At 45.8% G+C, this 15269-nt stretch overlaps 1 protein-coding gene across 1 annotated transcript in view; it reads right to left on the bottom strand.

The window, feature by feature from the left end:
- The window catches only part of COL9A2 (collagen type IX alpha 2 chain), a 30121-nt gene extending 15600 nt beyond the window's left edge, over positions 1-14521 (bottom strand). Inside the window, exons 1-4 of the mRNA XM_029945843.1 lie at positions 14329-14521; positions 13893-13983; positions 12913-13102; positions 466-653 (exon numbers count right to left, since the gene is read on the bottom strand). Of these exons, the coding sequence (XP_029801703.1) occupies positions 466-653; positions 12913-13102; positions 13893-13983; positions 14329-14521 (662 nt within the window). The remainder of the gene's footprint in view (positions 1-465; positions 654-12912; positions 13103-13892; positions 13984-14328) is intronic.
- Between the last annotated feature and the right edge of the window lie 748 nt (positions 14522-15269).

Genomic DNA, 15269 nt, shown 5'->3' with positions numbered 1-15269 from the left:
CTCCGGGAGGCGGTCCCGGGCCGTCCGAGGCCCCCTCCAGGCTGACTTCCAAGGCCCAGCACCTTCCCCCTGACCCGCAGCCCGCGCCCCATCACTGGCCGCGTCCTCAGCCCCTTCTACCTGCGAGCTGTGGTCTGGGTCCTTCTCTCTCCTCCAGGGCCCAGGCCTAGAGCGAGTTTTAGGTTCTGCAGACCCTCTCTGTAGCAGAGGCCCCCACCCACCTCGTTCAACTTTATGCACAGTCAGGCCTCTACTCTACGAAAGCCTACCAAAGCCCTTCCTAGATCAGCCATCCTGTGAATACCCCCGTCCCCCTTTTCCTTCTTGCTTCCCCTCGAGCTCTCTAGTGTGGTGGACTGTGCCTCACCTCCAAATTCCCTCATCTCTCTCGCCTCCCTGCTTTGGCCCCAGCTGGGAGGGCAGTCTCTTGGGAGTCACCAGTGGGGCCCAGCCCTTCTTCAGTACCCTCCCCCACTCCCCAGGAAGCTGTTGGCTCCTGGAGTTGCCCTTGGCCATTCTCTCCTTGAAGCTCTCCCTGCCCCCACTTCCACCGTCCAGCCCTCCTTCTGCTGCCTTTTCTTCACTGCAGCTTCTTTAAGCACCACAGTCTCTGGGACTGGGCCTTCTCTCTCATTTAGGGTGATCTCCTCCACCTTCATGGAAACACCCGCCACCCTATTTACCAGTTTCCAAAGCCTACCTATCCAGCATCGCCTCTCTCCCAGTCTTAGCTTCCTTTTCATTAATATTGGTAAAGTGATTTGGACTCAGACTGTCACTAACCATGACCACAGGCACCTGACACTAGGTGATGTCTCAGTTTCCTCATCTGTAAAAGGGGATGATGATAGTCCCTATCTTACAGGGTTTTTGTGAAGATGGATGAGTTGATGTATAGGAAGTATTTAACCTAGCAGACACACATAGGAGGTTCTTGATACATTTTAGCTTTCATTGTGATTTATGGAGGACACTTTCTTTACCATTCTGTACCCATTGTAAGGGAGAGGGCCACAAGATCAGCTAAAATAGCCAAACTTCTGGAACCTAGGAAAGTCCACCTCCAATGGGCAGGTGGGCAAAGGGCCCTGAGCTTTGAGACATGTTCCTGGAGCTCAGTTTCGGAGAAAAGGCTTGAGAGAATTTAGTTGTTCTGCCCAACAGAGTGAGGAGAATTTGGAGGTTATAGGAGGTAAGAAGAGAGGAGGAGGAAGGGAGGGAGGGATGATGGCCATGGCCCAGGGTGGCAGGGTAATATTTGTAACAGACTGCTCAGAAATGGGATGGCCAAGGTTGTTGTTGTTATTGTTTAATTTTTTTTAATGTTTTTAAATGTTTTTTTGCGGGGGGAGAGAGCACAAGTGAGGGAGAGATGGGTGGGGAAGGTGCACAGAGGATCCAAAGAGAGCTCTGTGCTGGCAGGGGTAAGCTCAATGCAAAGCTCTTCTGAACTCACAATCTACCAGAGCCAATGTATGACCCTCAACTGACCTGAGCCACCCAGCTGCCCCTGTTGTTGTTTTTAATATTTGTTGATTTATTTTTGAGCGATAGAAAGCAAGAAGGGGAGGAGCAGAGAGAGAGGGAAAGAAAAAAAATCCCAAGAAGTTCCCCCACTGTCATCGTAGATCCCATGAACTGTCAGATGAAATCAAGAGTTGGAGGGGAGCCTGGGTGGCTCTTGGTTAAGCAGCTGATTTAGGCTCGGGTCATTATCTCACGGTTCCTGAGTTCGAGCCCCGCATCAGGCTCTGTGCTGACAGCTCAGAGCCTGGAGCCTGCTTCGGATTCTGTGTCTCCCTCTCTCTCTGCCCCTCCCCAGCTCATGTTCTGTCTCTCTGTCTCTCAGAAAAACCCTTGCAATCAAGAATCACATGCTTTTCTGACTGAGCCAGCCAGGTGCCCCAAAATTGTTCGTTTTTATGCTGTTCATTTCTCCATCTCTTTTTGAGCTAAACACACATGGGCCCCGAGTAAGTTTTCTTTTTTTGTGTGTCTGGAAATTACGATGCACCTCACATCTGGATAGCACATGTTAGTCTGTTAGTTGTCTATTGCTGTATAACAGATTACCTAAAAATGTGATGTTTTCAAGCAACACTTTCTTGGATCAGGAAATCAAGAGTGGCTCTGTTGGTTGGTTCTGACTTGGGGTCCATGATGAGGCTGCAGTCAGATGCGCCTGGGCTTGGCCCACCTACACTTCCTCACTCATGTATCTGGTGTCTGTACTAGGAAGCCTTTAAGAGCTGGGGGCTAGAACAGCTGGAATTTCTTGGGAAGCTCTCGCCTTTATCTATCTCTGGGCTTTCCACAGGGTCTCTCCAGCATGGCAGCTTCAAGGTAGCTGAACTTCAAACATAGCAGCTCAAAGAGAGAGGGAAAACCCCAGACCGAAGCAGAATTGCCTCTCAAGGTCGAGCCTCAGAAGTTATACAGCATCAGCGTCACTACATTCTCTTGGCCCAGGCAATTTCAAAGGTTCGCCCAGTGTCAGGGGAGGGAACAGAGACTCCACCTCCTGATAAATGGGTGTCAATGTAACATTTCAAGAAGAGCGTGGAGTGTATGTGTGTGGAAACTATATGGGTGCAACCATCTTTGGAGAATGCAGCCGACCACACTAGGGTTTATAACCTGAACCAATTCAGTGGAAACTGAAGCTCAACACAGGAGCTGATCAAGAGAAATTGTCCCACAAGACATGGACTAGGGGTTCAGGCTAGTCACATGCGAATCTTAAGGAGCAGGGAAACTGAATAAATGGAGAGTCGTGTACCCACATTCCTGGATAGGAAGAGTCGTTGTTGCAAAGATGTCAAATTAATTTAGGGCTGCTTGGCTAGCTCAGTCAGTGGAGCACACAACTCTTGATCTTGGGGTTGTGAGTTCAACCTCCATGTTGGGTTTAGAGATTTTTTTCTTTAAATAAAATCTTAGGGGCATTTGGGTGGCTCAGTCAGCTAAGCATCCAAGTTCGGTGCAGGTCACGATCTCACAGTCTGTGGGTTCTACCCCCTGTGTCCGGCTCTGTGCTGACAGCTCAGACCCTGGAGCCTGTTTCAGATTCTGTGTCTCCCTCTCTTTCTGCCCCTCCCCTGCTCATGCTCTGTCTTTCTTGCTCTCAAAAATAAATAAAACATCAGGGCGCCTGTGTGGCTCAGTCGGTTGAGCGTCTGGCTTCATCTCAGGTCATGATCTCATGGTTCGTGGGTTTAAGCCCCATGTCAGGCTCTGTACTGACAGCTCAGAGCCTGGAGCCTGCCTCAGATTCTGTATCTCCCTCTCTCTCTGGCCCTCCCTTGCTCACGCTGTCTCTCTCTGTCTTTCAAAAATACATATAAAACATTAAAAATAAATAAATAAATAAATAGAAACTCTACTAATTTACTTTCCCACATTATTAGATTAAAGAAAGGTTTAAAATCATCTCAAAGATGATGGGGGAAAGAAAAGAAACTCCAATGTCTGCTTTTGTCTTCCCCACCTACCATAGTAATTTACTCTGACAGAATAAACCTGAAAATAGGAGCCCATGAATCCCAGGTCCTGGACTGGAAGGGAGCGTTGACACACCAGCCCCCACATCAGCTTCATCTCCCCCAAAGCTCAGGATTTCATCTGAATGAGCTCAGAATTTCTTTTCCTTTTTTCAATAAAGTTTTGTTTTAAACATAGAGATATTTTGTTTGGTCAGAGACTGAGTGTGACTCATCCTCTGTGCTCCCAAACTACAGATGTCCACAGATTTTTGGAGTAAGTGACTGATCACTGAATCAACCCCCCAGTTGGGTCTATGGGCTGAGATTTCCTCAGGACCTTCCCTAACCATGCCCTTCTCTCTCAGGGGCAGGTTCTCAGGACTCGGTGTGGAGTAAAAGGCTAAATTCACTTACACCTGACCAACCTCACCTGGTTTTCTCAGCCATTTCCCAACATATTTACCTCCTTGTGGCTCCGTTTCCCCAACCCCACATCAAGTTCTCAGCCACTCTCCCATCCCAACCTTTCCACTATGTCTTCTGGAACATTGATTGGTTCAGTGATTAGCAAATTATCTGACTGTTCTCAATTTCTCAGGGCACACTGTCCACCTCCAGGCCCGGACCTCCATGTGATCCTCCCTGACGACCCGCTTTCCTGCAGCCGTCACAGACGGAGGCCTCATATCCCTCAGGGTCGGAACGTGCGATCCGCGTCCACATTATTTCTTTAAGTGTATTTCCAGAAGTGTGCTTGTAGAAGCCCCTACGCCGTCAGGTGCCAACTGGTTCTCGTACCCCTCCTCTTTTCTCTGAGTCCTTTCCCTCACTCACTAATGATTTGGGCACTGGGGTCACATCTTCCCCTTCTCTCAGGGTCCTGCCATCTGGGGCGCTCCATCACCTTCAACATCCTGGATTCCCATTGCCTTAACCACCCCATTTCTAGTGACCGTCTCCTCTGTTCCACTTCAGCCACATTCTCAAGGCCATACCTGGGGCTTTGGTCTCATCAGAGTGCCTCAGCTCTGAAATATTAAAGCCAATCAACCCTGGGATCCCTGAGCCACAATGCCGGAAGACTGGGGAGACTAGACCCAGCTTTCCAGCTGTCCACACCAAAGCGCCAGGCATTTTGAACCTTCCAGACCAGCCTGAGCACCTGCTAAACGCCACTGAGGGCCTGAGGGAGCTCCACATGGAACAGAAGAATTGTCCAGCTAAGCCTCAATGAAAAATTGTGAGTTTTTAAAAAGAGATTTTAAAACCTTAAAATCTTTTTTTTATTTTGAACTAATTATAAAGTCACAAGGAGCCTCTAAAATAGTACAGAAAGGTCCCATGTTTCCTATATCCAATTTATCTCAATCCTAGTGTCTTACCTAACTGTAGAATGATTACAAAACCAGGAAATTGACAGTACAATTCTAGCACATTGTGTGTGAAACGTGCATTGTATGGGTTTTGATAGTAGTTTTGTTAGTTTTATGTTATAAATATATAATTTTCAAGTGACTATGAATGGTATTTTATTTTATTTTTAAAGTTTATTGGGGCGCCTGGGTGGCTCAGTTGGTTGAGTGACCAACTTTGGCTCAGGTCATGGTCTGGCGGTTCATGGGTTTGGGCCCCGCATCGGGCTCTGTGCTGACAGCTCAGAGCCTGGAGCCTGCTTCAGATTCTGTGTGTGTCTCTCTCTCTGCCCCTCCCCTGCTCATGCTGTGTTTCTCTCTGTCTCAATAGTAAATAATATAAAATATTAAACAAATTTTTAATTTATTATTTACTTTGAGAGAGAGAGAGCACGCAAGTGGGAAGGGGCAAAGAGAGAGAGAGAGAATCCCAGGGAGGATCCCCACCATCAGCGGGGAACCCAATGAGGGGCTTGAACTCAAAAACTGTGAGGCCATGACCTGAGCTGCAGTCTGACACCTAACCACCTGAGCCACCCAGGCAGCCTCACATTGTGTTTGAAATTTCTCATCCACAGGTTCACTGCTAGCATATGTAAATACAACTGACTTTTGTATATTTATATCCCAATTCCTTGTTGAACTCAATTCTAGCCGGTTTTGTTTTGGGGTAGATTTAAACATTTTTTTCTCTGTAAACAACCATCTGCAAACAGAGACAGTTTTATTTTTTCTTTCCTATCCACATGTCTTTCATTTCCATTTCTTATTATTGCCCTGGCGAGAATTTGCAGTACTATGTTGAGCAGGAGTGGTGGAGGTGGACGTATTTGGCTTGTTCCTAGTCTTAGGGGCTATGATGGACGGTTTTGTGTCAACTCGGCTAAGCTCGGGTCCTCTGTTATTGAAACACTAATCTAGCAGTTGCTGTGAAAAAAAATTTTTTGAGATTTTATTTCCAAGTAATCTCTACATCTAACGTGGGGCTTGAACTTCCAACCTTGAAATCAAGAGTCACATGCCCTACTGACTAAGCCAGCCAGGCGCCCCTATGAGAATATTTTGTAGCTGTGATTCAAGTCCATTATTAGTCAGTTGTAAGTAAGAGAGATTATCCTAGGTGATCTGGATGGGTCTGCTTCAGTCATTTGAAAGGCAGAACTGAGGGTTCCCTGAAGAGGAAGACATGTGGCCTGTGCACACCAGTTTTCGCTCCTTCTGGAGAATTCCAACCTGCTTTGCCTGGGGACCTGCCTTTTGGATTTGGGACTTGCCTTTCCAGCCCCACAGCTGTGTAAACCAGTTCCTTGTCATACATTTCTTAATATGTCTCCTGATTCTTCTCTGGTGGAACCCTGCCTGACACAGGGAGAAAGCATTTAATTTTCGTTATTAAGTATGTTAGCTTTTATAGATAGTTTGTATCAAGTTGAGGAAGTTCTCCTCTATTCCTAGTTTGCTAAGAATTTTTTAAAAATCACAAATGGGTGTTGAATTTTGTCCAATGCTGCTTCTGCATCAATTGAGGCTCTATCAGTGCAGAGCCTGATGTGGGGCTTGATCTCACAAACTGTGAGATCTCACAAGCCAGGGGTGCCTGGCTGGATCAGTTAGTAAGAGCATGCAATTCTTCATCTCAGGGTTATAAGTGGGAGCCCCACGTTGGGTGTAGAGATTACACAGAAATAAAATTTAAAAAAAAAAAAAAGAAGAAGCCATCTGAGCCTGGAGTTGGTGGGGGTGGGGGGTGGGGAGGAGGGTTGTTAAATTACAAATTCAGTTTCCTTAATTAATTACAGGGCTATACAAATGATCTGTCTCATAGTGGGTAAAGTATGGTAGCTTGTGTTTTTTGGGGACTTGCTCCATTTCATTTGTCAAGCTTATGTGTCTAGAGTTGTTTGTAGAGTTTCCTTATCCTTTTGGTGTTTGCAGGGTTTCTAGTAATATCTTTGTTTCATTCCCATTGGTAATTCGTGTCTTCTCTCTTTCTTTTTGTCAGTCTTGCTAGAGGTTTGTCAATATTATTGGTCTTTTCAAAGAGCTAGTTCTTTATTTTATTGATTTTCTCTATTGTTTTCTCTTTTCAATTTTATTTCTCTTGTTATCTTTGTTAATTACTTCATTCTTCTTGCTTTGGATTTTACTACTCTTCTATGTTATACAGTGGGAACTTTCTGAGAGATTCTGAAACATACTTTCCATGGTTATTTTTAAGTCCCTGGCTCTGAATTCCAGTATCTGGTTGTCTACGTTTCTGTTTCTATTGACTTACTTTCTTATTTGACTCTGGATCACATTTTCCTGGTTTTTTGTTTGTTTGTTGTTTGTTGTTGTTGTTTTGCATGTCTATTAGTTTTTATTGTATATTGGGCACAAATGATGTGTTGTAAAGACTCTGAGTTGTGTTATATTCCTTTGGAGAGTGCCAACTGGTTTTTTAGCCATTTGGATCTTCTGATGGATGATCTTGAGCTTGTGTATGCTTAGTTTTATTCCTTGTTAGGGTAATTCTACTTTTGGCTTTGCTCCCAATCCTGGGGTATGTCTCTTAGTTACATGATGTAAGAATTTCTCTTAAGGTGGGACCCTTCTGGGACTTTAATAGAATGTTCTGGGTGTTAACCAAGCACTGCTAACTTGGCATAATTTAAGCTCTAAACTGTCTTCTTGCAGTGTGCAGCAGCTGAAATCTTTGCTCAGTTCCACATGGGTTGTTTGGAGTTTTGTTTGTGCATGTGCATTTTGGGGGTTAGCCACGAATTTTTTTTTAATTTTTAATGTTTTATTTATTTTTGATACAGAGAGAGGCAGAGCATGAGAGGGGGAGGGGTAGAGAGAGAAGGAGACACAGAACCGGAAGCAGGCTCCAGGCTCTGAGCTAGCTGTCAGCACAGAGCCTGACACAGGGCTCAAACCCACGAATGTGAGATCTGACTTGAGCTGAAGTCGGAGGCTTAACCGACTGAGCCACCCAGGTGCCCCTAGCCACGAATTTGAGGGGAGTTGATATACAGATTTTTGGCCATCCCCCCTTGTGGCTCTTTTATTTCTGTGTTTTTTCCCTAAATATTTTTACCCACTGTGGCAGCCCTGAACTCTGTCTTCTGCTTCATCAAACCCATAGGATTCTTGATTTTTACTTGAATTTTAGCTTGTCTGTGCTAGGAAGACTAAGGGGTCCCCGTGGCGGAAAATCCACATAAATATGGACCAAATCTAGTATGGTTCTCTTCATGTAGATGCTGAATCCTCCTCTAGTTTGTGCCTGCTTTCGGTTATTTACTGTGTCATAATTCAGTTCTTCATTACATATTTTGGCAATTTACTGCACCATCACCAGAACTGGAACTCAGCCCAATGTAGCAATTAAACAACTATTTACTGAACATCTGCTGTGTACCTCTGAATAATATGGACACAGTTCCTGTCTTCACAGAGCTCTCACTGGGGGGACAGGGGCTCAAATAAGGAAGAAGTGTGCTGAGGGCTATATTAGGGGAGATTTGGGGGACTGTGGGGACCCCGCATATATATACTGATATTAACTCTCTACTAAGCATTTTGCTAGGGATCCTGTTTGCAGCCCCTTCTCAGAGATCTTTAGCTCAACTAAAACACCTCCTTGAGCTTTTCTTTCCCTTTTCTCTCCTTCCTGTCCCTCCTTTCTCTCTTCCTCCCCCATTTCCTTCTTTCTTTCCTTCCTCATTCCCTCTCTTCTTTCTGAAGTATTTAGTGAGCATTTTCTCTGCCACCAGGCACTGTTCTGTATCCAAAGATGGTGTGGTTATCCTTATTTGGTCCTTCAAGACTACACCTCCAGAAAGTCTTTCCAGGCTCTATAAGCTGGATCAGCCCAGAGAACATGGCTGAAATTCATTTTTTTCAATGTTTTAGCCCACTAAGATTTCCCCAGGACCCACTAGATATCAGGCCTGTAGTGTGAGGAAATAATAAAATAATTGACAACATCATTAAAAGCGTTGCTCGGAATTACTAATTATTGTAAAGATTTTATTTTATTAAAAAAATATATTTGCTTATTTTGGGAGTGAGAGAGCGCGTGAGGGAGGGGCAGAGAGAGAGAGAAAGAGAGAGAATCTCTGTGCTATTAGTGCAGACCCCAAAGGGGGGCTCAGTCCCACAGATCTGTGAGATCATGACCTGAGCGTCAGATCATGGCCTGAACAGAGATTAAGAGTTGCACGCTCCACCAACTGAATCAGCCAGGTGCCCCTAGGAATGACTAAATATTAATAATAAAAATTATCATTTACATATTTATATTATTATAATTTATGTATAATCATACTTCTTGAGCACCTGCTATATGACAGACACTGTACTGGTCTGTTCTGTGCATTTTGTGGTTAAGTCCTCACAACCACTCAGTGAAGTAGGTCCTGTGTTTTTCCCCATTTTATGTAAAGACTGAGGCTTAGAGGAATAAGTGGTTTTCCCAAGGACACCCAGCCATATTTCTACTGTTTCTGGCTCATGGTAAGTACCAGTAATGTACATTTCCTCCCTTTTCCACAAAGATCATAGCATATGGTTGTGCAGTTGGGATTCTGCACGTAAATGGATGATAGCGAGGAGAGTGGGGCTGAAATCCAGCCTCAGCCACAAGCTTTTATTTTGCTGGTCCTCGCCCTTCTCAGAGAATTCTTAGAATCTTCTGTTTGACTTGAGGTCTGGAGCACTCCAGTTTTCAATCCTCAGACCTCTAATCTCTAACCTTCCACTCTCCTGCTCTTTTCTCCCCACCTCTGATGAGGAGGAGGTGTGGGCATGGAAGGTAGGAAGAAAAGGCCAGCCTCCTTTGACACCTCCTCCCCTCCCAGGCTCTTCTGTTCCCCAGAGTGTCCAACTCCTGGTCAGCTGGAAATCAGGCTGTCTGGGGCTTTGGCGCCACCTAGTGGTTCTCTGCCACAGCGCAGAATGCCGACGACTTGAGTAAAACCCTTTTCCTCAGGGAGGAAGATCCTTCTGGAGATGAAATGGGGATAGAAGAAGATAAAAGATGATGGGGGGGGGAGGGGGAGGTGCCTGGGTGGCTCAGTCGGTTGAGTGTCAGGCTTCAGCCCAGGTCATGATCTCGCAATTTGTGAGTTCGAGCCCTACATCGGGCTCTGTGCTGACAGCTCAGAGCCTGCTTCAGACTCTGTGTCTCCCTCACTCTCTGCCCCTCCCTCACTTGTGCTCTCTGTCTCTCAAATAAAAACATCAAAAAATTAAAAAAAAAAAAGATGATGGGAACCCAATGAGGGAGAGATCATGGCTTTGGGATGAATTGGAGTTTAGAGCCTGTATTCAGACTTGGGGCCAGATTCTACTGCATACTAACTTTGTGACCATGAGCAAGACACTTCACCTCTTAGAACTTTGGTTTCCTCATTTGTAACACGGGGAGAACACCAGTGCCTCTTGATGTCCAGGAAGTGCTTAGCACAGTGCTAGGCAAGCTCTGGGTGTTTTTTTAGGCAGAAGGAACTTTGTCAGCAAAGGCAGGGCACAGGACTAGTTTTTTGGAACACAGAGGAGGAGACATGATCTTCTCTGCTAGAACCCCATCCTGGACGGGAACCAGCTGCCTATTCTAGGCTGAGCTCTGGTCCTAAGCAGTTTTGCTCATCTGGACTCTGGTTGCCCTCAAATGCCTGGGCAGAAAACGCCAACCACTGCACTTCCTTCTCTTCTGAGCTGCCCAGCCCTGCTCCTGCTTCCATCTGACCCCCTGCTTGTTCCAGCTGATTCTTTCCCAGTGCTGGTGCAACACTGACAGCATTGCAACTCTGCTGCTGGCTTTCACTGAGCTATTTTCTCGTGGTTTCCCTCCTACCTCTCTAGCTGTTCCTTCTGAGGCTTCTTGTGGGTTTCTTTTCTCTGCATACCCTTACTCACCACGCCACAGGGTTCTAGCCTGTCCATTTCTTCTTACTCCCCATGTTCTTCCTGGACCATCTTACCCCCTCCTCTGACTTTAACTATCACCTGTATGTGTTCTACAGAGCCTGCGACCTGCTTATCCAACTGCGTCTTGGATGTTCCATAGACAGTTGATAAGTCCCAAATGAAATTATCTGCTGACCCCCAAACCTGCTTTTCTTCCTGTGTGGCTTATGCAGCCAGCCAATAGTTTCACCCTCTACCCTATTCCTTAAGCCAAAGGTATGGGTGTCAGCCTTGACTCTCTCCCCACCCCAGTTTTATCACCACGTTCCAGCCACTATACCTCATATATGTTTATCTAGTCCTTCCACCTCTCTCTATTCCTAATGCAACTGCCTCGCCCGCGACACCATCCTCTTTTGCTTGGATTATTATTATTATTATTATTGTTATTTTGCTTGGATTATTACAATTGCCTCTGAATTTGACTCTTGGCCTCAGTTTTACCCATCTTTGCTGCTTGTGTTCCCTTCTGGAGACTATAGAGGAAAGTCCATTTCCTAACATTTTCTACCTTCTAGAGGCTTCCCACATTCCTTGATTTTGGACCCCCTCCCTTCATCTTCAAAAGGAGAAACATCACACCTCTCAGAGTTCTGGACTATTCTTCCATAGTCAGATGGAAGATTCTTTCTTCTTTCTTCTGTTTTCTTCTTCCATTTTTAAGGATCCTTGTGATTCTACTGGACCCATTCAGATGAGCTAGGATAATCTCTCCATTGCAAGATCCTTAACTTAACTGTATCTGCGAAGACCCTCTTACCATATAACAGATTCACAAGTTCTGGGGATTAAGACACAGACATCTTTGGAAGGCTCTTATTCTGCCTGCCACCGTCTATCCCTGACCCAAATATTCATGTCTGCCCTACATGCAAAAATATTTACCTCGTTCCAAATGATTCCCCAAAGTCTCAGCCCATTAAAGTATCAATTCAAAGACCAAAATCTAAATCTCATCATCAATATCATCTCTATTAGGTATCAGATGAGACTCTGTGTCATCTCTCCTGGGGTAGAGCTCCTCCCCATCTGTGGCCCCTGAACCTAGAAAACAAGTTCTCTGCGCCCAGAATAGAATGTCAGGACTGGCATATGGTAACAGTTACCGGCATTCCTGTGCAAACAGAGAGAAGTTGGAAGAAATAAAGGAGTCATGGAAGCCAGGTAATTTCAAAATTAAGTTGGACAAGTTCCATTAGGGCTTGAGGACCTAAGGAGAGTGCTCTCTGGCTCAAGGCTTAGCCCTCTGAGTCGTTTGTTCTTTTTCATGAAAGACAACACCTGTTTCCAGCTGGGCCATTGTATCTGCCTGCTTCCTGCCTGTAGCCTTCTCTCATTTCAGACTCTGTCCCTTCCAGTCCGGGTTCCACTGTTTCTCCTGAGATAAATGACTCAAGAACCTTGTGGATGTCTCACGTATGTCTCAGAGATTTGTTCCATTACATCGGAGACTCCTTCACAGATGCTCCCTGAATAATTCCATTTCTGTTTTGGGGTTTGTTGAGAGAGCTGATGTGATCTATGAGTCACACACTAAATCTCCTCAAACAGATACGTGACCAAATGCTTGGACCTTTGGATCTTTCAGAGATGTTAACAACAAGGTTGTCCAGGCACACTGTCAGCTTTTGCACAAGTGCGCTTTCCTGACGGTGAATCTCTCCATTTTAATATCAGAATCTAGATAGGCTGAGAATTCCCCCAAATCATCAAGCCCTGGTTTATTTTTGTCTGATAGGTCTTTCCTCCGTGTGTCTGTGTCCCCTCCCGGTTGGTTACCACAAGCAGCAAGAAGTAGAAAATCACACCTTTCAACACTTTGCTTGGAAATCTCGGCAAAACATCCAAGTTCATCGTTTATAAGTTCTGCTTTCCACACCACTGCAGGGCGTGTGATTCGAGGCTTCTTGCCACTGGGGGACGAGTTTCCAGTAACGTGTTCCTCATTTCCTTCTTAGCTCTTACGGGCAGCGCCCGTCACAAACCATATTTCCACCAAGCCCGTGCACGATCAAGTGGGCCTTCTCAAAGTCGGTTTATGTTTACTCCTCCATGCTTCTCACTTCCAAGTCTTCAGCGGCAGACTCGTCATTAGCCTCCTTATTGCCACTAAGTCCATTCAAGGCCTTCGAGGCTTTTTCTAGATGTTTCTCAGAGTTTTCCTGCCTCTCCCTACTGTCCAGTTCCACTGCCATTTCCACGTGTTGAGATGCTTGGTCCAGCGGCACCAAAATCTGTGTTTGTTTTCTACCGCTGCAGTAACAAATAACCATGGACTTGGCTGCTTGATGCAATACAGATGCGGTATCTTAGAGCTCTGTGGATCCGAAGTCGGATGCTGTGATGAAATCAACATGTGAGCAGGTCTGCCTTCCTTTCTGGAGACTGTGGGAATCTATTTCCTTTCTTTTTCTACCTTCTTTTCTTTCTTTCTTTCTTTCTTTTTTTTTTTAACATCTATTTATTTTTGAGAGACAGAGCACAAGTGGGGAAGGAGCAGAGAGAGAGGGAGACATTAAATCTGAAGCAGGCTCCAGTCTCTGAGCTGTCAGCACAGAACCTGACGTGGGGCTCGAACCTGTGAATGGTGAGATCATGACCTGAGCTGAAATCAGAAGCTTAACCGACTGAGCCACCCAGGTGCCCCTCTTTTTCTACCTTCTTAAAGGTTTCCCACACAGACACACGGAGGAAACAACTTGTGGCTCCCTTCTTCCACCTCCAAAGCCACCAATGGTGCATCTTTCTGACGATTCTTTCATCACAAAATCTCCTCTGCTTCTCTCTTCTTCCTCTCCGTTCCACCTATACAGATAGATGCTCATGGTTACACACCTGCAGAGCCCCTTTTGTCATGTAATGTAACATAGTCACAGGTTTCAGGGATCAGGACATGAACATCTAAAGGGGAGGATTATTCTGTCTACCACACCCTCCAAAAGTTAGTCAGCGTGGTCTCTGAACAAACTCAGTCATGTTCCTCTCCTGCTTAAAACTCTTCAGTGGCTCCTGATAGACTTCAGGATACAGACCAAATTCCCACCTCAGCTGATGGGGAACAGCTTTCAGGATCTGGTTGTTCTTGGCTGTGAAATACCACTTCTCGCCTTTCCCTCCCCGCTGCCTCTGGCATCCTGCGTTACAGCCACACTGCCTGCTGGTGACCTCGCGGTTTCCATGATCACTTCAAGGTTACCGCTCAGCTAGCTCACTCTTACTGTACTTTGGGCATCTTCCAGAAGCCTTCCCTGGGTTGTATCCTCTCGTCCCCACAACATGCTCCAGTGCTTCCCCCTCAGGGTGTATAATATGGCACTGGCATGACCATGGACTTCTCAGCCTCCTCTCGTAGACTCTAAATGCCCGGGGGCAGGGACTACCTCTTTGTTGTGTCTTCATTGCCCAGCCAGGGTCCACTGTGAAATGAGCTCTTCGTGAGTGTTTGAGAAATAATGGGCATGATTCCTTCCAGCTCACACCTTCTGTTCTGCGAGGTGTCGCTGCAGGATTTGCTTGGGGATTTTGGCAGAATGTGCCCAAGGAGGTGATCGTGCTAGTGGGAGCCGTCTGAGCTGTGAACGGGAGCAGCAGAAGCGAGAGAGCTGAGCGCTGGGCCAGACCGCCAATGACCGCGCTGGTTTCAGCTGCTTCCCAGGTCAGGAAGCCACACATCCCGCTACTACTGTCCCGATTAGTCAAGGAGGAGTTTCCTTGCCATTGATGGAAGAGAGACTCCTCCACTGGAAAGGTTGACATTTATTTGCCTTAATGTAAAGAAAATTTTTTAACTTTATTTATTATTTTGAGAGACAGAGAGAGACAGAGTATGAGCAGGGGAGGGGCAGAGAGAGAGGGAGACACAGAATTGGAAGCTGGTTCCAGACTCTAAGCTGTCAGCACAGAGCCTGACGCGGGGCTTGAACTCCCAGACTGAGAGATCATGACCTGAGCTGAAGTCCCACTAATGAGGGACAATGATGTTGTTTCCTTTTTTTTTTTTTTTGCAGTTACTAAGGTGCTTTCTCTGATCTAAACCTTAGCAGTGCACCCTCGCAACCAAATTCAAGTTCGTTTTTGCTTAGCTTCTCCCCTTACCTGACACTATCTTGCCTCCTACACAAAGTTCTGTCTTTTCCAGGCTTTGTGCTTCCGGATAGAAACAGGAGAGAGATGGGGCAGGAGAGGCAGGAGGAAAGGAGGGGAACAGGAAGTTAGAGCGTTGCATTTAGAGGTTTGGCCAGGGACAGGACTGGTCTCCCTGGACTTTTGGGAGAAGTGTGGCCACAGCTTATGAAAAAATGTATCACGGGGAGAGACAAAGAGCACAGTTACTGTGATGAGCACTAATGTATAGAATTGTTGAATCACTATATTGTACACCTGCAACTAATCTAACACTATGTTTTATATATATATATAT

The sequence above is a fragment of the Suricata suricatta genome, chromosome 8, assembly GCF_006229205.1.
Source record: "Suricata suricatta isolate VVHF042 chromosome 8, meerkat_22Aug2017_6uvM2_HiC, whole genome shotgun sequence".
Lineage (NCBI taxonomy): Eukaryota > Metazoa > Chordata > Mammalia > Carnivora > Herpestidae > Suricata > Suricata suricatta.
The sequence above is the reverse complement of the archived record's forward strand: the minus strand, read 5'-3'. Positions and strand labels throughout refer to the sequence as shown.